Source organism: Sceloporus occidentalis, unplaced genomic scaffold (assembly GCF_023333645.1).
Source record: "Sceloporus occidentalis isolate IW3139 unplaced genomic scaffold, rSceOcc1.0.p SCAF_8, whole genome shotgun sequence".
NCBI classification, from domain to species: Eukaryota; Metazoa; Chordata; class Lepidosauria; order Squamata; family Phrynosomatidae; genus Sceloporus; species Sceloporus occidentalis.
In genome coordinates this window covers 2798372-2826287 of record NW_028316988.1, presented here as the reverse complement: position 1 = coordinate 2826287, position 27916 = coordinate 2798372, and the positions used below count along the sequence as shown (strand labels likewise).

Below are 27916 nucleotides of genomic sequence, written 5' to 3'. Positions count from 1 at the left end.
ATTCACCCTCGCCACTGTTCCCTAACAAACAAGCCTCCTTTCCTATCTCCCCCCAACACAACCCTGCTGTTATTGCATTCCCAAAACTGCTGAATAAGGGAGAATCGTGTTGTAACAACACCACAGTATGCTACAGCCAGTACCCTTTTGGCAATCCGCACACGTTTTCAAGCCAGGAAGAGAGAACACAGTGTCATGGTTGTTCGTTTCTTAAATCGGAGAGAAAGTCAAGGAATTTCTCAAGGTACTACAGAGTGACTTCACTTGGGATTTGTAGAAATGGTAAGAGTTGATTCATAGAGCGATACCTCATCCTTTGTTAAACCTTGAGGAATGAAGGTTCCCAAGGGAAATTACTTAAGCAGACAAGGTAAGGAGAAAGAAGTTCTGTCTGGAAAATAGTTTTCTTATCCATTTTTCAAGTTTCAAGGAAAGCAATATAGAAATTTCATATATTCATTGTTGTTAGGTGCTTTCAAGTCAACTCTGACTTACAATGATCTTATCCTAGTTTTCTTGGCAAGATAATTCTGAGGAGGTTTGCCAATGCCTTTCTCTTATGCTAAGAGTGTGAGACTTGCCCAAGATCACCCAGTGGCTTTCCATGACTGAGCGGTAACTCAAACCCTGGTCTCCCAGAGTCCTCCCAGTCCAGGGCTCTGCCCTCCTAAGGTAAGAAGATGTATGCTCAAATTCCTACTAAGCCATCAAACCCACTGAAGAGATCCTGATCTAATCCACCTTTCCTTGTCCTAATTTACTTTGCAGGATTCTGAAGATAGTAGTATCAGGTGGGGTTGGGGGAAGAGAAGGGCATTATTCCAAGAGCTTTGGAGAAAAGGAAGGCCAGAAATAAAGAAACTGTGATTACAAAAGAAAAGGAGTGCTCTCAGGTACATAAGAGACCAGTCCTACTTGTAGGTCAAAAGCAGCATCTAGGAGATCAGTCTGGAAGCCAAAAGGGAGCCCTGGAGGCTAAGGAGGTCAGTAGACAGCAAGCATGACTTTCATTCATCGAGAGAATAGACTCTGTTTGTTTGTTTCTACTTGGGAGGAAGCTGTTTTCATGCTGCCCGCAAAACACGATGGGGAAGAATGGCGGCCCGCAGCCGATAACATGCCAGGCTCCCTGAAAGAGGCCCGAGGCGCAGCTCCTGGCTGCTGTTTCTGACCGCGTTCCCTGTCATTCCGCTACATGGAGTTAAATTGGGCTAGAACAGCTCCCGACAGGGCTGCCATTGTTTGCCAATCAAGATCTGGCAATACAATGGCGCCCATTCATAGCCAGGGCGAAACTGGCAGGGTGGGAGTAGTACACTTGGCTTGTGTGCGCGCTCCGTTCTTAGAGAAACGGGGTCTGAAGCAGACGCTGCCACATTCCATACCGAACCAGACTCTTCCCCCCCTCCACTAAAATAAATAGGGGATTTCGAGGAAACAAAGGTAACTAGATTTTGGGCCAACGGCTACACTTGCACGACTGTCTGGTTGCGGAAGACAGAGAGGATTTCTGCCATTAGGTGCAAGAAAAAAACAAGGAAGGAAAGAGAGGACATTTTACTAGAAAAAATGCACATTTCAAAGGCAAAGTGGGGGAGAAGACTGGTCCCCTTTTGCCTGTGTTCAAAAAGAAAATGACAATCACAGTTACGTTAGGTTTGTTTCTCTTTGTTCCAAAAGTACCACTTAGTTAGTGTTTCAGCCTCAGAGTCTTACTTTGTTGAGCTCCTGAAAGGTACTTGAAAAACTTGTTGCTTTCAGTTAGCTTGCTGTTATGAGAAAGTATGTTATATATATAAAAAAAAGTCCATAAGAAACACATACATACAACTTAGCTTTTTTTAAAAAAAGGTGAGGCCAATATAGCTTCTCACGGCAGAGAGAAGTAGCCCGCAAACAGGGAAAAAAGCCTTCATTGCTTGGATTTTTCTACCTCAAAACTTGCCAGAGCGAAGACCTTGTCCCCTGATCCTGTAGTCAGAGAAAGAGAGAGAATGAACCATTTTAAAACCCTGCCTTCCATTCAGTCAAGGTCCTTCCTCTAATAATCAATAGCCCCCTAAAATAGGGTTTAAACTGAAACTTTAAATCTGGGACAGGAGTTGTGCGACTGTGCAGATGGTGCTGAACAACAATTCTCAGCAGCGCTATCCAGCAATGCAAGTGAGGAACGCTGGGAGCTGCAGTCGAACAACATCTAGAAGTGAAGTCAATGTTGTTGCAATCAACAACAGAACAATACAGACTGGCGAAATGTCAGGCATAAATTCTTCTAGAACATGGCCACATAGCTTGAAAAACCCACAAAAAACCAACATCTAGAAGACTGTTTGATTCCCACTCCGGCTTATGCTTCATTGTGATCATGTGATGGGATCACAGAGCTTTAGAAACACCCACAAAGCACCAAAGCCCACCCCACAAACAACCATCTAATCTGGTTCTGGGTTGATGCTTTGGATTACAACTCCCACCAGCCCCAGCCTGCTATGGAATTCTGGGCTTTGTAGTTTGTTGGGGCACCAGAGCTTTGCTTTTTTGCAGTGCGGATGCAGCACTAGAGGATTTTTATGTAGGTACATTAAGCAGATGTATTAAAAACAGGAGGAAACACATAAGGGGTGGAAGATGGCCATTTTCAGCTCGTACAAATCCTTGGCAGACCAGCATATCCAGAAACCAAGTTTCAGTTGAACCATAATGAACCAAAATCACCTCTGGATACTTTGAGACCAAATAATTTGTTATTTCTGGGTGGGTGGATGGGGAACCCACAAAAAAGCAATTCTCGTTATTTTCTTTCCAAAAGATATTCAACGTTTCTGGGAAGTCGAGGGCATGAGATCCATGGGCTGCATCCCAATGTCCATCAAATACATTTTTCTACCTTATGACCCATCCAGGCGTCAGGCCTCTTAACATAGAGGAAGCAGGCAAAACCGTACCACAAGCCCAATCCTATTTCCATGTTCCTAACTCCCTCTGAATCTAAGACGATTCAAGCCATTTTTTCCCAACCAACTGCAAGGAAGTCATGAAAAGAAAGCAAGCGAGGCAGACCAACGGACACACTGACCAAGGTCACTGGAGACCCTCTCAAATTGGCTAAGGGCAGCTCCGGCATTTGTTGATAGGAAAGTCTCATCATCTGGAGTCAGCTGAAAAGGGAAAGGAAAAGAGTTGACCGTATCATATTTACATGGCATCTGACAAGTCATTAATCTATGAATGGGAAGAGTGTAACCAATCCACAGAGAAAGGGCAAAGGGTTTTCATAATCCTTAGATTTCATATGAAGCTATAAATGAGTGGTGGGCAACTATGGAGGGCAGGGGGCCACATTAGCCCCTGCAGAGGGATATATCTCCCAACTGTACCTGCTTCATGTCCCCAAATGTGCTGAAGGGGAAATGGGGGGATTTACTAGTGCGTTAATCTGTTTCTTGGACATTTACAAAGTCACACTAGGAGAGACAGAGATCAAGACGTGGGCCCACTGTTTAAAAGGCCCTGTCCTTGGTACAACCCATCAGTCTAATCTCTCTTTACAGAGAGAGCAGAAAATAATACATACAGTTCTATTTAGAGTTTTGTGAACTATATAGTTCTGTGAAGGACGCATATTTAAAATAAGTACCTTCTCCCCAAGCTTGCGGAGAGCAGTGAGGATTTCAACTTTCTGCTGGGTGTAAAGGTCCCGTCCGAGCTTCCCAACCATCAAATCTCTGTCCATCTATGCAGTAAAGTGGAGGAGGAGGAAAGGGGGAAAGAAAGAGAGAGACCAGATACTCACGATGAATGAAGATTTACAGAGTTCACAGCAATAATTCTAAAGTTATGTACATAAAGAGATGCACGTTTTTCTAGCAAGTCACAGCTCCTAAGGGACATGCTGGTAAATGTTTAACGGAGGAACCTATCACAACTAAAGTTTGGAAAGGTTGCTTTTTTGGATGACAGTTCTCAGATCCACCCAAAGGGCTTGTGAAGCACCATGTACAGTACACTGATAGTGCTAGATAAATAAAGTAATGATTGTAATAAAAATAATACAAGTAAAATCCATCATAGCTAAAACCCTAGGGAAAATCCAAAGCCATGCCCACAGTCCAGACTACTCCCCAGTTTCTCTTCTCCTACATTCCAACTATTCATGCAAGCAACTGGTCCAATACACAGACCTTAAGACACACAAAAGTCTGTACGCTTTACATAAATTTACATAAATTTCAGTTTAAAGCATGTTTACATTCCCCTTCAGCCAAAATGTTTGGCAGACCAGCTTAGGTTAATATCTATGAAAACAAGACAGCCTGTGTCTCCATGCTTATATAAAAAATGCACAACACCAAAGAATGAAGAGAGTGAGAGGCAAGAGGAAAAATACAAACTCAAGTATCGGTTCTGAAAGCTGCCTGACCAAGGAAAAGATTTAACCTTGATTCTGAAAGTTATTCAGTTTTTCATGCTGAGAAGCAACACTATAATACACCTTACATCTTTGACTTTGCAAATCCCAGCAGGCAACATATGTACATTTTTTTTAATGCATAGGCGAGAGAAGATCTTTACCTCAGCCAATCTTGTCCTCAACTGCCCAGGCTGTTTTTTGGCAAACATCCTGATGACTTCTGGGGTTTTAAAAGCCTGGCTGATGGCTGCTTGTATGGCCTGCAAGATAAAGAGACATGCTAAAATCATGGTGTCCTCCTCTTGACGCATATCAAGAGCCAGTTATCCACTATTGAAGCAAGCTGCTTCAATAGTTCATTAATACACTTACAAAGAGATGCTCAATTTCTGTTTGAATAAAGTCCTTGAGATACAATCATACATCATGCTTCCTGCCACTTTATTGTTCATGTAGCTTCAAGTCATCTTCAACTTTTTGCAACTCTAAGGGAACCTAGAGAGCCAGCGTGGTGTAGTCGTTTAAAAGTTGGACTATGACTCTAGAGACCAGGGTTTAAATCCCTGCTCAGCCAGAGAAACCCACTGGATCACCTTGGGCAAGTCACGCTCTCTCAGCTTCAGAGGAAGGCCAACCACCTCTGAACAAATCTTGCAAAGAAAACTCTGCAACAGGTTTGACTTAATCGCCATAAGTCAGAAATGACTTTAAGGCACACATCATAATCATCAACAAGGGAAACCTAGAGAGGGAGAGGGCCTTTCCTGGAAACCCCCAAGAGAAACAGTTTATTTTTAAAATAAGCAACAGTGTCTCTTGTATCATCAAAAAATACCAAACCACAATCTGCATTCCAGACACGTCCATTTAAAATAATATATAATAATAACCTATCTATTTGTTTTGTTTTTGGCTGTCCATGCAGCACCTAGAAGGTCTTAGGACATAAAACTGGCCCCTAGATCTGCTGCAGTTGCCCACCCTGGCATTAACTTCATAATTAGACCATAAATCGATGTTTCTGCTATATGTGTTTGCAAAACAACACCTTATTAATCCGAAGCAATTTTCTTAGCTTAATGTTGGTCCAGCATAGATAAGACCTACTGGGGCTAAAGTTAATTATAACTCTCAAATCCAATTTATTTCAATTAGCCCGCCCTGAGTAGGACTAACACTGGATTTAGTTCACTGTAAGAGAAGAAACAGGGGTTCCTAACCTTTGAAGAAAATAACCTTTCTTCATAACCTGGGACACTGTGGTTTAAAATATCATGATACGGGGATCGTGATATTGTGGCTTGAGACACCAGGACAAAGGGAAGGTTGTGTGAAGTTTGTTACTGATCCCATAATAGCCCTAGCCTGATAAACTATGGTATATGAGACCAAGCTCTGTCTTTGAACTAAGCCAAAGCCTGGTTCAGCTTCTTCAACACACTCTGGTAGAATATGTAAGTTACATAAGCATTTGATATTTTATTACATTTATATGATTCTTCTTCCCAAATGAGCTCATGGTGGAAAACAAGTTTTTCCGCCTCACCCCATTTTATCCTCAGAATAACCCTGTGAGAGAGATCAAAACATGAATACTTACAAGATAATGTGATTAACTGGCTAGAGTATAAGACTAGGGCCTAGGAGTTCTAGATTCAGGTACCATTGAGCTGTGAAACTCACTGGGTGGGGTTGGGCCAGTCATTTTTTCTCAACCTGACATTCTTCACAAGGTTGTTGCAGGGATTATATGGGGAGGATGAGTCATGTAAAATGCTATGCGCTCACTGGAGATGGGATATAAATTTAATTTTTAAAATCCCTACCAAGAAGGCAGCGGGAAGGTACGTTTTATTCTCCGTCAGCCAGAGAACTCTTGTGCCACCCACTGGAACGTGGGTGTGTTACATATTACTGGAAGGTGGGTGTTTTTGCATATATCCCCCATCTTGTTTCTTTTAACATTTCTTATTCTCAACAGCACATACACCTCAGATTATGAGGTTATGTGCACCACCCAGGCCAACAAACTCTTCAGGACAAAGGTGAGTAAATGTTTGCCAGCAATCACAATAACCAAGGTAGTGGCAGTAAGACATATTTACTCTAGAGAAAAGGGGTTAGCAAATGTGTTGATTCACAACGGTTCAAACAAAAGCACTCACCAACTGCATCCCACTGAGTTCATCTACCAGGGTCATATTTCCAGACATAATCTTCTTCAAGGAGTCATTGAACTCACTCAGCTGCTCCAGGGTTTCCTTCTTGGTTTCTTCATACTCATCTGCATCCAGGTCATCTCTTATTGAGAGACAAGAAATTCATGAGAATGAGGAGAGTTACTTTTAAAAATTAAGTTATTCAATATGCAAAAGGATTTTGCAGCACCTCTGAGACTGCGAGAAAGCACAGTCATGGACATGGTCTCCTTCTTCAGATGCATGGAGTGAACTGATGCCCAAGGAGGACCTTTGTAGAGTGTATGAATACCCATGGAAATGCAAAATTTGAGTATGGTGATGAAGTGACAAGTTCAGTTTTAATGGAAGCTGTTGAGTAAATATGGGTATTCATACAGTCTATAATGGTCCTTTCTAGATACCAGTTCACTCTGTGCAGCTGAGGAAGTAGATTAAGTCTATGAAAGCTTATGCTACAACTTCTTTCCCGCCTTTCTCAAAGGTGCCGCAAGATCAGTTTTCATACCGATATTCCAGACTAACATAGGTATGTCTCTAAGTTATTACAGATGATTCCTGTGCTTCCAAACCATAACTACTGTTGTAGTTACACATCTTAACAGTAACTTTCCCCCCTCCCATTTCTCAAAAGATGCTAGTAGTTTTAGTTACTTTCCCCTCCAAACACCTGGATGCTTTTCATTCACAGACACGAAGCATAGTGTGATCCTGTGTTTGAACCGTGTTATTATTTCTCCAACATTTACCGACACCCCATTCCCATAACTATGTAAGGAACTACAAAGTTACAGTTACCCAAGAGAAGAAGTGACACCATCCAATGTTAATTACAAATACAGTGTGATATAGTTATACCTCTATTAGTGGGGAAAGGAATTAAATGCAAGTAGGTAATCGTTTTGTAACTAAAAATGTCTAAACTTTGGGATTAATCACAATATGACTCAATACAATGACCCATTTCTTGCCAAAAGGAAAACCTTTATCACATTAAAAAGGCAACATTTTCTAACATAGACATTTCCAAGGATTTGCTTATTACCGGCACTCCTCCAGATCTTGCAATTGCTGCATTAATCTATCCAGCTGTTCTTCCAAGTTCTGTTTCAACTTACTGGTTTCAATCGTTCCTCTTGAAGCCATTTTAAATTATTTGCACAACCACTTCTGGGAGAGAAAAGAAACGTAATGTGCAGTGGAAATAACCAGCTAAACTTATAAAGCAATGAATAATAAAACTACGTTGCTTTAGTGCAAAGGTCAATGTTTATTCTCTTGCTTATTTAAATATGCCCATCCTACAGAGTCTCAAGAAAAATAACATGGTTGGGAGGATTACTGCAATATGTTTAGCTCACCTAGGAAGCAAAATTATGGTAGGTTCATAGTATTTCTAATGCTAAAATCTCTATTTCTTTACCTCAGCCTAGTTGAAAAGACATTTCACACCAATCTCATTTCTTTCAGTTATCTAAGTTTATTTTAACAACATCAACACCTTTTCAACAGCTTACAAAATACATACGGTATGCATATACTCACCTAATCTATACAGCAGCAATTTATTACAAAGGATCTACAGCATAGAAATAATACAGTTTGACACCCCTTTTAAGTGCTGCAGCTCCATCTGATGGAATTGTGGGGTTTGTAGTTTTCCAAGGTCTTTAGCCATCTGTACCAAAGAGTGCTGGTGTCTACCAAACTAAAAATCCCAGGATTCTGTAGGATGGAGCCAAGCCTTGTGTCAAACTGCATTATTTCTACAGTGTAGATGCACCCCAAGTCAAAGCATTCCCAACCATATTCCATAGGAACATTAAGCCACCTGTGCTCACCTTTTGTAAGAGAGCTCTGGTGCCACAACAAACTATAAATCTTAGGATTCCATACTATTGAGCCATGGCAGTTAAAGCAGTGTCAAACTACCTTATTTTTGCCGTGTAGATGCAGTCTAAGTCTCTGAATTCTACCATACATGGAGGAATGGTTGCACTAGGAATGGGCAAAACTGCAATACAAATCCTTGCTCAGACTGGGAAAGGCTGGTTGCTAATCTCATGCAGTAGTGTGAGTAACCATGCCCAGTGCTCTGATTTCTTTTGAAGTGGAAAAGAAACACGTAACTAAAAGATATGGAAATATGTAGAGGCTTGGCTCTAACCGACTACCAGCAAACCCTTCTGCCACAACTGAGCCACACCTTCCTCCAGGGCAGCTGCATGAAAGTGGGCTGGGCTGTTGTACTTCCAACATTGTGCACAAAGAAGGAATTTCAAGACTTTAGGTATATGTAAGGAAGTAATTAAATCACAAAGCATCTACTGAATCTGGAAAGTGATGTACCATCTGATCTGAGACATTTTATTTATTTAGCATTACCTCAGCCCAAAAGGCTCTCTGACATCCTCAAGAGCTGACCTCAAAAAGGTATTTATAGACATAATAAATATATATTATTTATGTATATTATTAAATATCTGTATTATTATTATTGTTGTTGTTGTTGTTGTTATTATTTTAGCATTCTAGTGCCTTACCTCAGCCCAAAAGGCTCTCTGACATCCTCAGGAGCTGACCTCAAAAAGACATTTATACACATAGATATTTATTATTATTACTTTATTAATTTAGCATTCTAGTGCCTTACTTCATCCCAAAAGGTTCTCCTGCCCCAAAACCATAAAGGGTCTTTGATAAAATGGGAACCTATTCCTCCCAAGGCCCCCACCCACCATCCTTATTAACCCTTTCCCATCACTTCCACAAACCCAAGAGTGACACACAAAGACACAATCATAGCCTTACCAACCAACCTTCCTCCTTCTCCAGCCTCCAAAACCTTCCAATCACATCCTCCCTTCAAGCAAATGGGGGTCTCCTATTAAGGAGGATCGAAACCTCCCCACTTCCGGTTTCCAGGCCGTGGGGGAACATATTTGGCAACGGACCCCAGAGCCACTTCCGGCGCGTGCGCGGCCAATCAGAAGGCGCTTCGGCGGTACGGCGGCGATAGCGTTCCCCCGGGAACCTCGACCGCACTCTTTGGTTCCGATGCTGCGGTGCTTCCGCTCCTTCTCCCCTCTCCAAGGAGGCCGCCTTTTCCAGGCTGGTAAGGGCTGTTTTAGGGGCTTTCAGAGGGGCAAAGGGGCCTTAAAGGGTCACTGAGAAGCAGGTAAAGGGGTCTTTAAGGGAAAGGCAGCCTTAGTATATTAAGGGAGCTGACCGTTAATGGCATTCTGCCTCCCTTCTAAAAGGCTGCTTCCTTGCTTACTTACCAGGAGCACTTATTTTGTATCTATAGGTGCATCTATACTAGTGGTCCCCAAAACTGTGCTCTTTAAGAGATTTCTTTGGACTCCAGCTCCCAGAATTCCAGACTATTGGCCAACATAGCCAAGGCTAATAATAATAATAATAAACTTTTATTTCTATCTCGCCTCTCCATAGGATCGGGGCGGTTTAGCAATAATTAAACCTGTACAATATAAAATAAGTCCCGTCGTTCCCTCCTTCCTCACACAAAAACATAATAATTCCAATATAACACTAATAAAATATAATAATAATAATAGTAATAGTAATAAAATTTATTTATATCCCACTAATTTATATTGGAGCGGTTGACAAAGATTAGAAAAGAATATGTATTCCTAAACCCTCAATTAAAATACAATTAAACAATATAAGACTTTATATATATATATATACACACACACACACACACACACACACACACACACTCACTCAGCAAACTATGGACTAAAGTGCAGTCGGAGATCTTAGAGTTCTTCTGACGGCATTAAATCATTAAACCCATTAAATCATTGAAACCATCAGAGACAGGAAAACAGCTGAAGTCCAAAATCTCTCCAAGGGCACAGTTTGGGGGCCACTGATCTATACTGTAGAAATAATCAGGGCTGAGAATATGTGACTTCGAACCCTAGAGTTTGAAGAGACCCCCCAAGGGTCATCCAGTCCAACCCTCAGCCATGCAAAAAGACACCACCAAACAGGGCTCCAAAAACCAGGGCTGGGGAGTAGCGGCAATTTTGGGGTTACTCCTTGTCCTACTCTGGAGTAAGATGTTTTTTCTTAATGTTACGCCTACTCCTACTCTACTCTTCAGTCAAAAAATAAAAATGTGTGTTTGCATATACAATATAAGAACAGGAATAAGGAATAAAATATATAATATCTTGTTATTCCTTATTCCTACTCCTATAAAAACTTCTTACTCCCCAGCCCTGGAAATTGGCCATGGCTCCATATAATGGGATCCTGGAATTGTGGTTTGCAGTGGCACCAGAGATCTATGGTACTTCAGGCTCAATACCTCACAAAACTACAAACCCCAGGATTCCATAGCAAGGAGCCATGGCCATGGCAGTGGTGCCAAACTGCATTAATTCTGCAGTGTGCACACAACCGATCTGGACGAAGCGGAGGAAAGACTTGAGAGCTTTTCGTATGTAGAGAGATCTAGTACCTTTGAGACTAACTAAAAGAAAGGCATGAGTTTGCTTCCTCAGATGCGTTTGGTCAAGTTAATGATTTGGCATGATTTGTAAGAGCTGTCCCTCGGCTCAAACTGTCAGGAGTGGCTCAGAGGATAATGCCATAAGAAAACACTAAGTTCGGTCAGACAAATTTCAACAAACGGCGGCAAATTCTAGCATATCAAAAAAGGCTAGGAACCCTTGGGGATTCAGGTACAGGTGTCTGAAACGCCTGGGACCGAAACTGTTTTGGACTTTGATTTTATTTTGGAATACCTGTATTTGTGTATACGTAGATGATAAGGTATTTTGGAGATGGGACACAAGTCTAAATGCAAAATTCATGTATGTATACACACACACACTTTATATACATGGCCTGAAGGTAATTTTATACAATGTTTTTTAATAATTTTGTACATGAAAGAAAGGTTGTGTACACTGAACCATCAGGAAGCAAAAGTGTCACTATCTCAGCCACCCATGAAAAAAGTTTTTGGAGTACTTTGGAATTTTGGCTAAGGAGGACTCATCCTTATTAGTGTCATACACACACACACTCTCTCTCTCTTTTTCTGCAAGGAGACTTTTTCTGTGCATGATATTTTCTGCATACAGGTTGAATATAAAGAGGGATAGTATGCAGCCTTGCCTAACCCCTTTTGCGATGCTAATAGCCTAACAGTCTTTTAGAATAGTGGGGATAGGGCAGATACAAAAACTGGGAAGCCGTCAGTTGTGTTATCATTCAGTTGGTCTTATAATAATAATAATAACAAATAAAAACTTTATTTATATACTGCTTTTCCACAGCGATCAAAGCGGTTCACAGTAGTATCAAATATACATAACATGACAGGGCTTGATGTTCCCCTGATCTAAACATCTGCCTGTCCTTCCAGACTGAACTATCCACCTAATGCTTGCAATGAGGAAAAGGCGCTGTCCATAATCCCTCCCACCCCCTTCTCGTTCATCTTGCTCCCTTGACATTGAAACAACTCACACTAGATGCTGCTCCTCTCGTCTCCGGTTCCCTGGCAGTTCCCATGGCAACTGTCTCCCCATCGCTCCTCCTGCCATGCTTCACGCTACATGCGCAAGGTTTGTGACCGCTAACTGTTCGCTATAGCAACAACAAAGAGGAGTTTGTGAGCTATTTTAAAATGTGGATGATGGGATCCTGCGCCACTTGAAAGCCAGTTTGAAGTCTCGGGACTGTAAAACCTCTCCCCTCCTTAAATAACTCTCTTTTCAACTCAAAACACCACCTGAGGTGAGCATCCTATGAATAGTTAAACACCTTAGCTATCCCTGATTCTGAATATCTTTCCGCTGTGGCCACTGCAGAGATCAGTCAGTTTTCTCCATTGGCAAAGAAAGGATGGAAGCAGAGTGAATCTAGTGGGGTGCCCATGGTTGGCAAGGATGGTGCAGAAGGAATTGCTGAACCCGATGCCCAGCGCTTTAAAGGTCAGACATGCCAGAGGCAGCTGCATTCAGACACTGGCTTGTAACAGATCCCAGTCTTGGTCTCCTTGTTCAGGACCAGGCCAGGAGATACCATGTTGGCCAACCAGAATGGTCCCAGGAAACAGAAAAAGGCTGTAAGAAAGCAAACAACAACAACAACAACAACAAAAATTGCAGCTAGAGTGGGGAGGGGAGAAAGGCACATCATTCCAGCTATAAACCCCCCATCAGATGTGAATACAGGACTTGGGGGCATATATCCCACTGGATGTCATTACACTGCACCTCCCATGATTCCTCACCATTTGGCTCTACTGGCAAGGGCTGATGGAAGTTGCAGCCCAACAACATCTGGAGCACCCTTGCCCGCTTGATCATCGGCACCTATTGATTTCTGTGCTGCTTTTTCATGGTGAAACCATGCTCAAAGTGGCCAACAGCAACTTTGTGGGAGAATACAGGGACGTTTCCAGGTAAGGCTGCAATACTGATAAGGTTTTCAGCAGTCCTACAAATAGGCAAAATGCCTCATGTTGATCAATAGGTGCTAAGATAAAGCTCTTTACCAACAGTGGGTTCTAACAAGGAAATGTGAAGAGATATAATGATACGTACCAACTGATATTATGCTGGTTACAGACAGAGTCACTGAGAAGTAATATAGCTCAGGAGTAGTTTTAACCTATTGGAAGGAAACAGACATTTTCTTGTTTCTAAAGATTTCCTCCCAGCAATTTAAAAATTAGGCTTCCTTCATTGAATCTATTTACCTTGTACTGTCGTTTTCCTCTGTTCCTAATGCTTTCCACCTTACCAAACTTTTCTAATAAATCATGTCATCTCATGATATGTCCAGAACATGAAAGCCTCAGAAGTCATTTTGGCTTCTAGGGAGAGTTCAGGCCTGGCTCACCCATTTGTCTTCTGACAGCCCATGATATCTGCAAAACCCTTCTCCAGCACCATACTTCAAATGAGTTCTCTTCCTGTCAGTCTTCTTTGCAGTTGAGCCCTAACTATATATAGAAATAGGAAACACTCTAGTACTTGTGGCTAGATATAATGGGAGCAGTGATTACCCACACATTGCATTGCTAAGGCAGTCAGTGCAGTGGTGCAAACTCCTTGGGCGAAAGATGCCACTCCAAAGATGGAGAAAGTGGTCCTCAGCTCCCAGGGAAGGGGTTCCAACAAGACCAGCAGCAGAGACAGCCCTGCAGAGATGGCAAGGAGGGAGTTTGCATCAAGGCCAAGAGGCAGGACTGTTGATACTCTCATGTATGTACTTGTGCCTTCAAGTTATTTCTGACTTGAAAAATTCAAGTTTCCTGGTAAGATTTATTCAGACGTTTGCCATTGCCTTCCCTGAGGCTGAGGGCACGTAACTTGCCCAAGCTCACCCAGTGGGTTTCATGGCTGAGCAGGGATTTGAACCCTGGTCTCCAGCATTGCAGTCGGACACTGATACCAGAAGTTTAGAAATTTGTGTTCCAGATCTTACAGAAGCAAAGGGAGTGAAGGAGGAACACTTCCACAGTGATGCCATGTGACTGTTTCATTATTGAGCACATGCCACAATGAACAAGAGTGAGGAACAAGACTGTGACTTTCATCCAAAATACAAAAACCTCTCCAAATGGCACCTTTGGCAGAAATAAAACACACACACGCATCCATCTGAACAATGGCTGTTCAGACATTTAGCTCTCTAAATGGCAGTGGAGCCAGGAACATACCAGTGGCAAAGAACGTGAAGACGATGCTTCCAACTAGGTTATTCAGAAGAGGCTGGCTGCAGTAGCGAGCGGATTTTGGTCTGAAAAAGCAGCATTGAGAAAACAGAAACCCAACTGTCCCAGGTTAATAAGGAGATCTTCAAATATGACAGAGTAATTTCACTTCTTTGGACAGCTCTAGGCTGTTAGGCAATGCATCCTTCCCATTGGAAAATACACTTTCATGTATTCCTTTGTTTAAGGGCTAGAAACGTGCAGCCACTACTGGGAAGTGTTGTCCGTCCCAGCTAATTCAAACCATATCTGGAGGATACCAGTTGAGAGAGACTGGCCATGCTGGCTGGAGGATTTGGGGAGGTATGTTCCAAAAAAGTAACTTTCTCATGCTATGCCCTTGATGAGGATGCCATACATAAGCGCTGGAGATTACATTATTGCTGCCGTAAACAGAAATTTAAACTGAAATTTGAAATTTAACAAACATTCCTACAGGCTTCGGCTGCATTTTGAGTCTTTGGGTCTGGAGTTTGAATGCTCAGAACTATGTGGGGACAATATCAGGAAAACCGCTGCTAATCTCCCTGTGGTTTTTTAAAAGTAAATGGGCCAGGCTGAGAGTTCTCTCTGCTCAAGAATGCCGCTGTGGGATATTCTGGGTGGCTCCCCAGAAGGTATGCCAGCAAATCAAGGCAAATCACAAGCAAGATGAATGAATGGGAGCCCCTGTTTTTACCTTAGTAGGACATAGAGTTGCAGGAGGAGAATGGCAAGCCCAATGGCAAAGATGATGAGCTGGCTGAGGAAAGAGAAACGGGGGAGAAATACAGAGGATTGTTAAGATTTTTCAACCTGGACTGGAGTCACAAATCTACTACAGATCCAGCAGTTTAGCTTTCCTTAGCTTATCTCTACACAAATTTCCATAGAGTTTGGGGCAAGATCCTTTTTGCACTACATCTCCCAGGTTCCCCAGCCAGTTCACTGTGGAGCCTGGGAATTGTAGTCCAAAATGCAACCTCTCCTAGCTGATCTGTTCTTCCTCATGAATAACATTGCCATCTTGACCACTCTCTGGTGGTGCTTGGCCACACGTCCTAGTTTTCATCTGTGAAATGTTGGAGAGTAAGTCATGGGTGCTTACAGTCTCAAGTGGTGACGCTTTGGTAGGCATCGGCCGACATGGTAGGCAGCATGGGCCAGGCAGAAGTGAATCATATCTGATTGGCAAGAATCTGGGAAGAGAGAGAGCAGCAGCTTAGAATTCCTTCTTGTAGGATTTTAAACATAAAGCCCCAAATTTACCTGTTTCTCTGTTCTGCTTCCTAACAAAGAGAAAGCCTGAAGCTCAGTGGAAACTCAGTCCACAGCATTTCCAATTGTTTATAATAGATGTAGTAGAGGTTATCATCATCATAATCAAAATATTGTAATATAAATATTGTGTAGATCTCTTAATATGTGTATTTTATGTTATGTAATGATTGTGTTTTAACTATGTTGTAACCCGTCTCGAGCCACGAGGGGAGGTGGGTAAGAAATAAAATCATCATCACCATCTTAAAAAGTCATTTATATCCTGCCTTTTCCCCAATACATGAATCAAGGCACCTTACCAAAAAGAAAAGAAATAGAGGTCAGAATACATACAAACACATAGGAATTGCAGTAAAAAAAGACTAAAATCCTAAAACACACAAAACATTTCATACCAAGAAAGGCATATACATAAAAATCCCCAAGACAGACATTTTGTCCAGGAAGAGGAAGGAGGAATTGTTTTTAAAAATCCTTATGTAGGGCAATACCTTTCTTTTAGGCCAACTACAGATCACAAGAGGGAGCGTGCAGAATTTAGACTTCTCTTTCACTCATCAGATACTGCCGGTAGTAACTGTCACCTCTTCTGCTGTTGTGACCTACAGCTCCCATAATCCCTTACTATTGGCCTTGCTGGCTGAGGCTGATGGGAGCTGAAGTCCCCAAAAAGTAACTCAGGGTTAGGTGATGAACAAAGCCAAAGGAGGGGGGTTGAGTCTGCAGGTGTTCAAATTACACTCTTGTGAGATGGTTTCAGGTTGCAGGTGGCCTTTCCAGAAGTCTGAATTCATGGAGAAACAAGAATGATTGAACAATTATATATCTAGAGGTAGCTAGCTGTCTAAAATATATATTCTTGTGGTACCTTTATTTGGTTGTTGTTATTTGCCATCAAGTCGACTTTGACTTACAACAACCCAGTGAAAGGAAGACTTGCAAGATCCCTAGTTCTCAACTGTCTTGCAAACTCAGTGCAGCCGTGGCTTCTTTAACTGAATGCATCCAACTGTAAATTACATGCATTAGGGCCAATCAAAAACACAAAATCAGCAAGCTTTCAAATCTCACAGGTTTCTTTGTTAAAAGTCGTTTTAGGGGAAGAGATGTGATGATGGAAAGTCACATATATTGCATCTTTCTTGAGACATTAAAGCTGACTTTTAAGATGGCAATGGAAGGAGGTGTGATGCAGGTAAAGGCCGCTGCTGTTGTTGGCCATGAAACATTTGAGCCAGAAAAGCAAGGCAAGGCAGTAAACAGAAAATGACTGAGCCTCTGTTTTTGGAACTGTTGTTATAAATGACTGTTAACAAATTTATTGTTGCAAATGACTGTTACAAACAGCTATTACTATCTTATTTTCTTATTAATATGCAGCGTGCGATTGCCCGACCTTGTTCCTCCCCCTGCGTCAAAAGGCTATGGAGAATTCAGACACCAGGACTGAGGTGGTTCTTCTGGCATGTGGGTCTTTCAATCCAATCACCAACATGCATCTCCGACTCTTTGAACTGGCGAGGGATCACTTGCACGAAACAGGTAAAAACCAATCACTTCTTTGAGAATCCATTGGCTTTATCGCTCAAGACCAGGCATGTGAAAAAAGCAACATGTTTACAACAGACAACAGGCACAGTTGGAGAAAGCTCAGTTATTGCTATTAAAAACATATAGTTCTGGTTGCAGTGTTGCAAGGATTTTGTGGGATATTAGTTGCTCCCAATAGCACTTTGGCATACTTGAATTTGCCGTCAAATGTATACAGGGTTTTTTTTAACATTCAATTAACTTTATTGGTTCAGTCATATCCATTGTGATCATTTTGAAGAGTTGTTTTCCCCTTGCAGCTACTGCTCACACTTTGTGGCAAGAGGGAAATGAACCCAGGTTTCCCAAGTCTAAGGCCGGCTCTAACCATCACACCCCGCTGGTTGTCCGTTTTATCACCCAACTACAGGGAAGTACAAAGTGGTGAAAGGGATCATTTCACCTGTGGGAGATGCCTATAAGAAGGAAAGCCTGATCAGCGCTAGGCACCGGGTGGCCATGGCAAAGCTTGCAACAAAGAGCTGCGACTGGGTGGATGTGGACGATTGGGAGAGCAGCCAGCAGGAATGGCAGGAGACTGTCAAAGTCCTCAGGTATGATCACTTTCCAGGAAAGTTGCGGAGCGTGGTCTTGCCTGGGCTGTGCCTCTCTGTTCAGGTCCTCCAGTTTCCCTTTGAAAAACGAGAATGCACCATAAATCTTACTTACATCTGAGCAAACACATATAAGATTGTATTGTAGGGTTTTGGTACGGTGCACACTTTCCACGGAGCAACCTCCTCTGAATCCAGTGGCACTTAGTTCCAAATAGTTTACGTCAGTGTCATAAAAATAAACACCTAATCAGAAAATCATAAAAAATGAAAGCCTAGTATAGGGGCATTTATCATGTGGTTTAGGAATGATGGGAGTTGTGGTCCTGCACGTCTGTGTTGTTGGTTGCCAGATTGTTTGCAGCTACTGTTGAAAAGGCCACTTGTAACTCAGCTTCAATTTTTATAATTGCAAATTGCAGTGGAGCCCTCCTTGGTCTCTCTCTTGACTCCATTCCTTTCCATTTCTCCTCGTAGTTCTCCCTGTATAGATTTATAGACTGTAAGCCCTTTGGGGGTATGAGAAAGAGAAAATTCAGTGTTCCGTATTGCCACATTTCTTCCCTTGGTTTTTGTTTTAGATTCTGTTTTATCTCATAGGCATCACCAGCAAAAGCTGAAGGATTTATATTGCACTTCGGCCATTGACAATGCCACTCCTCAGAATAAAGTGGGCCGGAAGAGGAAGCGGGAGGCAGGAGGCCAACCCTCTCTCAAGAGAAACCAGTCACAAACAAAAGGTTGGGTTCAATCTCAGAATTAAATGAGGAAGAGATCTTGGCGGTCTGCTAGTCTAAGACAATGCTTATTGCAGGATCCAGGTGTAGCATGTATACACTACATTAGAGGATGCCATTGATCCTCAGTGCAAATAGTATCTTCTTTTATGGATCCATGACCATAAATCAATACCCTCCGCCTTCACTGCAGGAAGCAAGGAGAGATGGCTTTCCTGCCTCTCTTTAAATACCCCTCATAAAGAAAGAGCTTGACTTGAACCCTGGTCTCCAGAGCAAAAAAGAGACATTATTGCAGAATGCATTAAGATTGTAATGTCCAGACGTTCTGGCTTGAGTGCTTAATTCGAATACAAGGAGAGACAGCTATGATTTTATTTCTCAATTGGTTTCAGGTAATAAACCTGATCATTCCTGTTTTTTGTTGTTTGATGTCTAGCTGTCCCTCAGCTGAAGATGCTGTGCGGGTCGGATGTCCTGGACTCTTTCAGACTCCCCAATCTCTGGAAACCAGAAGACATCACAGAAATCCTAACCAACTATGGCATGGTATGCATTACCCGACTTGGGAACTTTTCCCAGAAATCCATATATGATTCTGACATGCTTTGGAGACACAAGGATAATATTCTTCTAGTAGATGAATGGATCCCCAATGATATCTCAGCCACCAAGATCCGGAGAGCCCTGAGGAGGAACCAAAGTGTCCGATACCTGATTCCTGACGCTGTTGTAGACTATATCAGGCAACACAACGTATACACTGGGGAGAGTGAAGAAAAGAATAAGGGAGTGAGCCTAGCTCCTTATCAAAGATACACAAGGGAGGCCACCAAAAATTGAGTGGTCCCTCCCTTCAGGTGGGGCTTGGGGAGGATGGGGGTTACTTTATGAGAGCCTAAATGGATGGCCTCTTTCACAGGCCTCTTTCACAGGCCATGGCCACCAGTGGAATTCCTTTGTGTGCCGTGATCAGAGCTTTAGGTCCATTTTTGTTTGGACCGACATGTTAGGGATATATCTGATCAAACAGAAAATTACATAAGTTACAATTACGTAAGATGCGTTTATCATATCGGGTCCCACTCTTTTTCTATTACTGTAATGCCTTTATAGGACAAATGACCTGTTAAAATGTCCATCTCCCGCATTTCAAGAACTTCCACCATATTTCATGATCAGGTGTCTCATGATTTTTCCAAAATTGGGCTAATATAGTTTTGGCGGCGGTTACTAAATGTAGTAAGATTCTTCCATGCTTGATCTTGATTTGTGTTGAAAGTTTATCCAGCATGTTTAACAAATACATTTCCGGACACATTTCGAAATTAATCTCCAATGTCTGCTCAATTTCTCTACGTATGGTTTTCCTGTGAAGTTTTAGTTTTGGACATTTCCACCATACGTGGATCCAAGTTCCGGGTGCATTATCATACTTCCAACAAGTTCCTGGGCCTGTTTTGTACATGTTTGCTAGTTTATTAGGGGCCAAATGCCACCTATGTTTCATCTTCCAAAAACATTTCTGAAGACTTTGGGACTTTGTGAATTTCTTTGTTTTTTCACGGGCTGATTTCAAATTGTCCATATCTATCATGTGCCCTAAATCAGATGCCCATTTTATCATTGTATCTGTGACAGGTTCTTTCTCCTGTTCCAAATTTCTAAGAAATTTGTATAGTTTTGCTATCTCTTTCTTGGCTGTATCTAATAAAATGTTTGCAAATTCTGAAGTTTCCTCTTCAAAATCTTGGTTTTTTTTATCTATTTTGAATCTTTCTTTAATCTGTAAATAAGGATACCAGCGCACCTTTGGATCTGATTGTTTTAATGCTTCCATAGGTTTCATTTCAAATCTATTCTCTTTGGTCTTAAACAGGATGTCTTTGGCCCCATACAGACAAGCCAAAATAAAGCTGCTTCAAGTCACTTTGGAGGTATGCTCTTTAAATGATGCATGCGTCCTAAGAGTCTGGAAGCTGCGCCAAAACTGTGCTCCTATCCTTTGGGGAGGATGGAGGGCACTTTTTGAGAGCCTAAATTGATGGCCTCTTTCACAGACCATCGCCACTAGAGCGGGTGGAATTCCTTTGTGTGCCGTGATCAGAGTTTAGCTCCATTTTTGTTTGGAATGACTTGAAGGCAAACAACAATAATGTATATCCTCCAACTCCTGGTCATCCTTAGCATTCTTCCCTTCAAGTACTATCCAGGCTTGACCCTATTTAGTTTTCTAGATCAGAAAAGTGTGTCTTCAGGTGATTTTGATCAACTAGAGAACAGAAAAGAATGAACAGGATGAACTAGAGAACAATCAAACCCCACAGACAGGAAAGCAGGCCTGGCATCTGGGATTGCAATCCCATTATGATCGCTGCATGCATTGGAGAGCACAACGCAAGAGCCGGAACTGTGGTCAGAGTTCAAGGTCTCCCTTGTGGTATTGAATGTACTTCCAGAGAGATTGCTAAATCGGGAAGAGGTGCAGAGGGAGGGGTTTGCCGGTTTAGGAGTCTGATTAACCGAGGAAACTTCCTTTTACACCCACAGCTTTTGAGACCCATTGGGAGGGAGAGCTATATAAATAACTTTGACGGAAGCACAATCTGGTGCAAAGTTAACATCATGGTCTTGCTTCATCCCATTCACTGTTTCATCCTATCTCCCTCTACGGTTCAATTCTCTGCCCAGCCATGGCAACCCATTGGGTGACCTTGGGCAAGTCACGCTCTCTCAGCCTCAGGGGAAGTCATTGGCAAACCTCCTCTGAACAAATCTGGCCTAGAAAACCCTGTGATACCTTCATCACCGTAGGGTTACCATAAGCTGGAAACTGACTTGAAGGCACACAACAACAAAACAAACCTCTACCCAGAGTACTGCAAATAGCTGGGCTTTTAATGGCCAGCCCTGCCAATAGATAGAGTGAAAAAGTTGCCTCAGGCAGCAACAAGGTATTGGAAGGGAGAACTGAGTCTTGTGCAGCCTGTTTTGCATCCTAAAATACTGCCAGCTGCCTGTAATAGCAGCCACTGCCCTTTTACCAAAGCGGAGGAAACTTTCAATTGCCGGCACAGTTGGCTTTTGCATATAGAATGGGAGTTGAGAGTGCCATGTTTCCCTCAGGCAGCAAAATGTCTGGGGTCAGCCCTGAGGCTGAAGTTCCTCTGGTCTCTGTCATGGGTCAGAGGATGATCAAAGTATCGCTCCCAACCCTGCTCTTCCCAAGAGGAACAATGTGGGGTAGCCACAGTGGCCTCCAAACTTTGGTCCTCCAGATGTTTTGGACTCCAGGTCCCAGAATTCTTGACTATTGGCCTAGCTGGCTGCGGCTTCTGGGAGTTGAAGTCCAAAAACCTGGAGGGCCAAAGTTTGTAGTGATTTGAGTATGGACTAAGATTCTGAGAGACCACTGCCATAGGAATTCAGAGTCACCCTATGCAATTGATGAGCTTTACATTCAGAAGGAAGACCTCGCTTTCAAAATTCACTGCCACAAGATCCTTGCAGGATTATTGCTGCTAACTGCTACTGATACCTTTATATTGTCTGCTATCAGGGGCTTTTTTAAACAGCTACCTCTGATCCTATTTTTAAAAAGACCCACTGATGGCTAACTATGCAAAGATAGCAATAGCAATAATCATGCAAGGATCTTGTGGCAGTGAATAGCTACCTCCAATCCTGACAGCCAGTGTGGTGTTGTGGTTTGAGTCTTGGGCTATGACTCTGGAGACCAGGGTTCAGTTCCTAGCCTGGCCATTAAATGCCCTGGGTGACCTTGGTCAAATCACATGCTCTCAGCCTCAGGGAAAGGCAATGGCAATGGCAAACCTCCTCTGAACAAAGCCTACCTAGAGAACCCCATGATAGCTTCACCTTAGGCTCACCATATATCAGAAATGACTTGAAGGCACTACTGTGTTTTTATACATTGTAAGCTGCTTTGTGCACAAGTCTCTAGCGAAGTGGCATACAAATAAGCTGAAAAGGAAGGAGAAGAAAGAGATTTTGAGGTGCAAAGAGCCGAGGGAGACTTTTGCCTCCATAATCTGCTAGTAAACTTTCCAGAGATACTTCTGACTGGCTAATGCTACAAACAGGATACTGGCCTAGAACAGAGTGGGAAATGCACAGCCCTCTGGATGTTGTTGGGTTGCAGTTGCCAACATTTATTGTGACGCTAAGGCTAAAGACCCTGTAAATCCTACAAATCCCAGGATTTCATCAGATGGAGCTGTAGCACTGAAAGTAGTATCGAACTGTGTTATTTCTATATAGTTTCACATTCAACCTGCTGCAACACTTCGCTATGCTGGCTCTATTTGGTAGTATCTCTTCCTCATACATGGACTCTGGTGTAAGGGCAAAATCAGCAAGCAAGTTTTCAGGATAGTAAGGAGCTAAAACAATGATATCTCTGAGGACAAGGACATGGAGAAACTAGTGCAAGAGTGCTCTCCCTTAGCAACATTTGGCTAACCTCAAGTGAGCAATATTGACCAAAATGGCTGTTTCACTGACCAAGCCCCTTTCCCCTCCTTCCTTGCTCCCTGAGTCCCAGGGAAGAGTTCTTCAGAGGACTCATGGGGTTTTCTTGGCTAGATTGGTTCAGAGGGAGTTTGCTACTTCTTCCCTCTATGGCTAAGAGAGAGTGACTTGCCCAAACTCATCCAGTGTGTTTCCATGCCTGAGCATGAATTCAAACCCTGGTCCTAGACCAATACTCAAACCAATACTCCGTGGTCCCAAGTCTTACTCTCTCAGCCTGAGGATGACAACGGCAAACATGATAGTTTGTTTTAGGATTGCCATAAGTCAGAAATGACTTGAAGGCACACAACAACAAACAAGAGAACCACAGAGGTCATTGATTAAGATGTATGTGCAAAAGCCAGGAGTGGGTGGCCATTTTGACACACAACTCTAAAAGCACCTTGGTACCTGTGCTGCTAAAAAGGTACATGACTGGGTCTTTCAGCAAATCAAGCCGAGCAATCATTAGAAAAGACAATTAATTGAGGCATTTGTATTTGGAGATGACTCACTGGAAAAGAGGCTAATGCTAGGAAAAGTGGGAGGCAGTAGGAAAAGAAGAAGGCTGCATTCCAGGTGGATTGATTCAATCCAGAAAGCCACAGATGCCTTGAGTTTGCAAGACTTGAGCAGGGCAGTTGATGACTAGGGGTCTTCATTTATGTGTGTGTAAATTCAAAGATATGGCCAAAGATCTTGTAACACCTCTGAGACTCACTGAAAGAAGTTGGCAGCAGGAAATTTCATAGACTAAAGTCTGCTTCCTGAGATGCATTATATGCGTGTGTTTGCCTTTCAAATCTCCTGCTTCACAGGGTTTTTTTAGGCAGAGGTGGTGCTGTCAGTTCCTATCTCTGAAATATAGCCTCCAGCACATGGTGTACATTGGCAGTCTCCCATACAAATACTAACCCAGGCTGACCCAGGTTAGCTTCCAAGATCATACAGGACCTGGTGCCTTTAGGGTATTTAGACCTTTTCATTCATAGGGTTGGCATAAATCGAAGTTGACTTGACAGCAAACAACGACAATCCATGCTGCAGAATGTACCACAATGTTCTACTAAGGTCACACAGGTCTATAGACAGATCTTTGATCTAAACCCCAGCTTTGCTTCACATTCTCTGCTTTTTTTGTGTGTGTTACCAAAGAGGTCAAACTGTGCTCTTGCTGCTTCACAACCTTGTGTATGACTCATGAAACACTCACTTTAGTTCTACAAAAAAAGGCGATTTCAGCCAAGACGAACTTTGTCCTCCACTTTCCCAGCTGCTGCTGATCTGGCCCAATTCGCAACATGTCCTGCCTACAGCCCTCCCCTGTTTCCCTTATAAATGAAGAGCGAGTGGCTACAACTGGCATTTGTCTATTTTCTGGTTGTCTTGAGTGTCTTCCTTAAGCCATGCCTATGGATTTCAGTGGCACCTGGAACCTTGTCAGCAGTGACAACTTTGAAGGTTATATGTTGGCCTTGGGTAAGTAAATACAGCATTGTTAGTGTGTTGACTCCTCTTTTCACCTTTAAAAATATCCACACAAAGCCTGGATGTAGAAGTTTTTCTCTCTGCTCAAGAACTATCTGTGCAATTATATATTTAATTTTAAAGGCAGGCTTTGAATAATTCGGATTTTTTGTAAAAGTTGATGCAGTTATCTCCCCTTCGTATACATTTATTTCATTGCAGTTAATTGTGTTTTGAATGTATCCTGTACTTGTTTTGTGCATGTGGTTCCTATGAGCCATCCTGAATGCTGTGCAGGTATATTTCAGTTAATAAAACCTCCAACAAAGAAGCTGCTTTTTAACAACAGCTTTTTTTTTGCCTTCTCAGCCCCACTTTTCCTCCTTGTCCTCTGTCTAGCTGGTATTTTTTAAGGTAGAATTAGTGCTGGAAGGATGGTGAAGGGAGGTTGGAGAAACGCAGGCTTTTGTTGTCAGGTTGCAGCAGTGTCTCTGCAGTAAGCAATGCAATGAAACTTTAAGTAGAACAAAGTGGGATTCTAGCTGATCCTACTACAGCCATGTGTGCCTACCTACAACAGGCAAGGTAAGCAACAGTTACCTCCAGAATGTGTTACTGAACATGCATGAACAGGAAACCAGAAAGGAAATAAGCCTGCCTTACCAACATGTTTATTCATGTATGTTTAAGTGCTGCTCTTTGTGTGTGTATGATGCGGGAAAGCCCAGAAACATGTGTGTTTCATTAAGCAAGGTATCCCTGTACTAACAGTCAAGCTATAACGCACACTCCAACTGCCCTAGTTTGGCAGAAACTTCCCTGGTTAATCCTCTGCCATCTCATCTTCTCAAGTGTCCCAGTATCTCTCTCCTCTTCCCCTGCTTTCATTCATCTTTGATTTACTTATTTTGCTGCAAACTGAGATCAAAATGCAATGCAGTTTGCACTCAGTTCACTCAGCAAGACTCCCCCCAATAAATAAACCCAGTACATAAATAAGTTGTGTGTTCTTAATTCATAACTTTTGTCCTCTTGTTGCTTGGTCACACATGTCTGAGTTTTCATATGTTAAATTATAAAGAGTATGGATAAACCCGATCTCTTACCTGGATTTTTCTTATCTTGTGCTTGTGTTCTTCATAACTTTTGTTATGATGAGCCACACGTGTCTCAGTTTTCATCTGTTAAATGATAAATGATATGGATAAACCCAATCAAATGCAAAAGTTGAACTGAATATAAACTTTAAAGCTAGCTTGGGCAGGTGGGATGGAAATAGTGTGGGCAAACAGCTGGCTGTCAGTATAAGCAGAAAATCCAGTGTGTAGAATAAGTGATGGATAATCTGGATGTGTTAACATCTCTCTCCACAAAGGTATTGACTTTGCCACTCGCAAGATAGCAAAAATGCTGAAGCCACAGAAGGTGATAAAACAGGAGGGAGACTCCTTTACTATCAGCACAACAAGCACTTTCCGAAACTATTTTGTCCAGTTCAAAATTGGAGAGGAGTTTGAAGAAGACAACAAAGGTTTGGACAACAGAAAATGCAAGGTGAGAAGCACTGAAAAGATCCAAATGTGCACCCTTAATTGGACGTATGTGTAAGTGTATCGTTGTTGTTGTGTGCCTTCAAGTCATTTCTGACTTATGGCAACCCTAGAGGAATTTATTCAGAGGGATGTTTGTCTTTGCCTTCCTCTGAGACAGAGAAAGAATGACTGGGGTTATTTGGTTGAGCGTGGATTCAAACCCTGTTCTCAAGAGTCACAGTCCAACGCTCAAACCACTACACCACACTGGTTCTTACTAATGTGTGTATGTGTCTGCAAGTCAACTGTCAATTTATGGTTTTCATTGATGGTCTCCATCCAAGGGCTAACCAGAGCTGACCCTAAGTTATCTTCCAAGATCAGATGGGATCTGGTACATTTAGGGTAGTTCCCCCCTCCCCATTTTTTAAAGTCTGAATATACTCAGAGGAGAAAGGGGGGAAATGGGAGGAGGAGAGAGAAAATGGGACATTTTAAATGCAGCTGAGAAAGCAGAATGACTGTCAGGATTAGTCAGGACTGTCTCTTGCCAAATCAGGAGAGTTGGACAATAGCATTGCCAGCTTTTCTATCAGACACCTCATGTATCCTAACCAGCCTTCCCTTTATAGTACTTACTAGATGTTCTGGGTGATGGCTCCCATAATCTCTTAACCACTGGCCTCCTGGGGATAATGAGGACTGTAGTGCAACATATCTGGAGGGCACCTTCAAGTCAGGGAAGGCTCTCTTACATAAAAACAAATGCAGGGTTGCAGGGCAGAAAAACAGCTGCAAGTTCAACCAGGCCTTGAATATTCTGACTGTAAGTCTCTCTTTTCTCCCTACTGAAAATGGCAGAGTGTGGTTACCTGGGAAAACGACAGGCTTGTTTGTGTCCAGACCGGGGAAAAGAAGAACAGAGGTTGGTCGCACTGGATTGAAGGGGATGAACTCTACTTGGTAAGCGGTTCAGGAATGAATGTCTACATATAGCTGATCTAGATTATGAGTGTCCTACTAGATCTCCAAGAGACAAATCAACCCCTCAAAATGTGCTACATATAATTATCCTTGATCTGAAAGTGTCTCCACAATCAAATTATAGCCACATTTATTTCATGTTGATTTGCCACATGATGATCAGTCTCCTTCCAAAAGGTAACTCTTAACTTATTGTACAGGAAACTAAAAAGGGAACCTAGCTCAGTGTTTCCATCCATATTGAGGTCATCATGTACTTTAAACCACCAGGAGATGTATGGTTTCTGTTCAGGATGGAGAAAGAAGTCAACCTGAAAGCAATAGGCAAGTGTAGAATGCAGCAGAACTACAAACTGTGTAGAGTCTCTAATCTCTAATTTACGGAAACCTGTGTAAGGGTTTTCTTTGCAAGATGGCTTCAGAAGAGGTTTGGCATTACCTTCCTCTAAGAACTAGAAGATATGACTTGCCCAAGATCCCTCAGTGCTTTTCTGAGCCTGGATTTGAACCCAGAACTCCAAAGATTCCTAGCCCATCACTCGAACCACTATACCACACTGGCTCTGAAATGCCTTCTTTATATGTTCTAATGAGACTGGCTACTTACTCCATCTTCTGGGCAGGATTATTTTGTTGCAGAACCTTAATATTGGTTATTTGATATGATAACTCTTTCTCGTGCAGGAACTCCGGTGTGAGGATCAAGTCAGCAGGCAAGTCTTCAAGAGAGGATGAAGTTCAAGAGACGATATCCCTGGGGAAAGAAAAAAACAACTACATGGAGAAAACTTGTGCAAGAGCACTGTCCCTTAGCAACACTCAGTGAGCAGTACTGCCCTTTTCTCCCTCCTCCTTTGCTCTTTGTAAAAACATTCCAGCCGG

The 27916-nt window shown here is 42.4% G+C and overlaps 4 protein-coding genes across 16 annotated transcripts; 2 read left to right on the top strand and 2 right to left on the bottom strand.

Annotated features, from left to right (window-relative positions):
• Positions 1-172: 172 nt before the first annotated feature.
• Positions 173-20233, top strand: LOC149307665 (nicotinamide/nicotinic acid mononucleotide adenylyltransferase 1-like). Of its 7 annotated transcripts, none has more exons than XM_089534207.1 (6): positions 9706-9724; positions 14566-14680; positions 17018-17179; positions 17598-17781; positions 18382-18521; positions 18958-20233. In XM_089534207.1, the coding sequence occupies exons 3-6, from the start codon at positions 17062-17064 to the stop codon at positions 19359-19361; spliced, it is 846 nt and encodes a 281-aa protein (XP_089390333.1). In that variant the 5' UTR covers positions 9706-9724; positions 14566-14680; positions 17018-17061; the 3' UTR covers positions 19362-20233. The 7 variants fall into 7 exon arrangements, with proteins under 7 accessions (XP_089390336.1, XP_089390331.1, XP_089390333.1 ...); XM_089534208.1 differs by lacking the exon at positions 9706-9724 and adding an exon at positions 12191-12218; XM_089534209.1 differs by lacking the exon at positions 9706-9724 and adding an exon at positions 13034-13060.
• LOC149307666 (protein LZIC) lies at positions 1543-9532 on the bottom strand. 4 transcript variants are annotated; one of them, XM_089536910.1, is made up of 8 exons: positions 9421-9532; positions 9153-9191; positions 7655-7779; positions 6577-6712; positions 4573-4671; positions 3638-3733; positions 3077-3158; positions 1543-1971 (listed from the first exon to the last, which is right to left on the bottom strand). In XM_089536910.1, exons 3-8 carry the CDS (start codon positions 7753-7755, stop codon positions 1913-1915), a joined length of 573 nt encoding a protein of 190 aa, XP_089393036.1. In that variant the 5' UTR covers positions 7756-7779; positions 9153-9191; positions 9421-9532; the 3' UTR covers positions 1543-1912. The 4 variants fall into 4 exon arrangements, with proteins under 4 accessions (XP_089393036.1, XP_089393033.1, XP_089393034.1 ...); XM_089536907.1 differs by lacking the exon at positions 9153-9191; XM_089536908.1 differs by lacking the exon at positions 9153-9191 and having other exon boundaries at positions 9429-9532.
• LOC149307664 (uncharacterized) lies at positions 12566-27730 on the bottom strand. Of its 4 annotated transcripts, XM_089534211.1 has the most exons (9): positions 27642-27730; positions 25625-25699; positions 16129-16421; positions 15465-15555; positions 15057-15119; positions 14324-14403; positions 13671-13801; positions 13203-13269; positions 12566-12719 (listed from the first exon to the last, which is right to left on the bottom strand). In XM_089534211.1, exons 4-9 carry the CDS (start codon positions 15536-15538, stop codon positions 12589-12591), a joined length of 546 nt encoding a protein of 181 aa, XP_089390337.1. In that variant the 5' UTR covers positions 15539-15555; positions 16129-16421; positions 25625-25699; positions 27642-27730; the 3' UTR covers positions 12566-12588. The 4 variants fall into 4 exon arrangements, with proteins under 4 accessions (XP_089390337.1, XP_089390338.1, XP_089390339.1 ...); XM_089534212.1 differs by lacking the exon at positions 16129-16421; XM_089534213.1 differs by lacking the exons at positions 16129-16421; positions 25625-25699; positions 27642-27730 and adding an exon at positions 16506-17065.
• On the top strand, positions 24427-27916 carry RBP7 (retinol binding protein 7). The gene is made up of 4 exons (XM_089534215.1): positions 24427-24530; positions 25894-26072; positions 26912-27013; positions 27719-27916. The coding sequence occupies exons 1-4, from the start codon at positions 24458-24460 to the stop codon at positions 27767-27769; spliced, it is 405 nt and encodes a 134-aa protein (XP_089390341.1). The 5' UTR covers positions 24427-24457; the 3' UTR covers positions 27770-27916.

Coding starts and splice junctions, on each gene's coding strand:
- LOC149307664 (XM_089534211.1), bottom strand. CDS start 15,538: ATGATTCACTTCTGCCTGGCCCATGCTGCCTACCATGTCGGCCGATGC. Junction 15,120..15,464: donor AAGCGTCACCACTTGAGACT/GTAAGCACCCAT, acceptor CTCTTTCCTCAG/CCAGCTCATCATCTTTGCCA. Junction 12,720..13,202: donor AACCAGCATAATATCAGTTG/GTACGTATCATT, acceptor GCTTTCTTACAG/CCTTTTTCTGTTTCCTGGGA.
- LOC149307666 (XM_089536910.1), bottom strand. CDS start 7,755: ATGGCTTCAAGAGGAACGATTGAAACCAGTAAGTTGAAACAGAACTTG. Junction 4,672..6,576: donor AACTCAGTGGGATGCAGTTG/GTGAGTGCTTTT, acceptor TTTATCTTGCAG/GCCATACAAGCAGCCATCAG. Junction 3,159..3,637: donor TCCGCAAGCTTGGGGAGAAG/GTACTTATTTTA, acceptor TTCCCTTTTCAG/CTGACTCCAGATGATGAGAC.
- LOC149307665 (XM_089534203.1), top strand. CDS start 12,997: ATGGTGAAACCATGCTCAAAGTGGCCAACAGCAACTTTGTGGGAGAAT. Junction 17,782..18,381: donor GAGACTGTCAAAGTCCTCAG/GTATGATCACTT, acceptor TTTATCTCATAG/GCATCACCAGCAAAAGCTGA. Junction 18,522..18,957: donor AAACCAGTCACAAACAAAAG/GTTGGGTTCAAT, acceptor TTTGATGTCTAG/CTGTCCCTCAGCTGAAGATG.
- RBP7 (XM_089534215.1), top strand. CDS start 24,458: ATGCCTATGGATTTCAGTGGCACCTGGAACCTTGTCAGCAGTGACAAC. Junction 26,073..26,911: donor TGGACAACAGAAAATGCAAG/GTGAGAAGCACT, acceptor TGAAAATGGCAG/AGTGTGGTTACCTGGGAAAA. Junction 27,014..27,718: donor AAGGGGATGAACTCTACTTG/GTAAGCGGTTCA, acceptor TTTCTCGTGCAG/GAACTCCGGTGTGAGGATCA.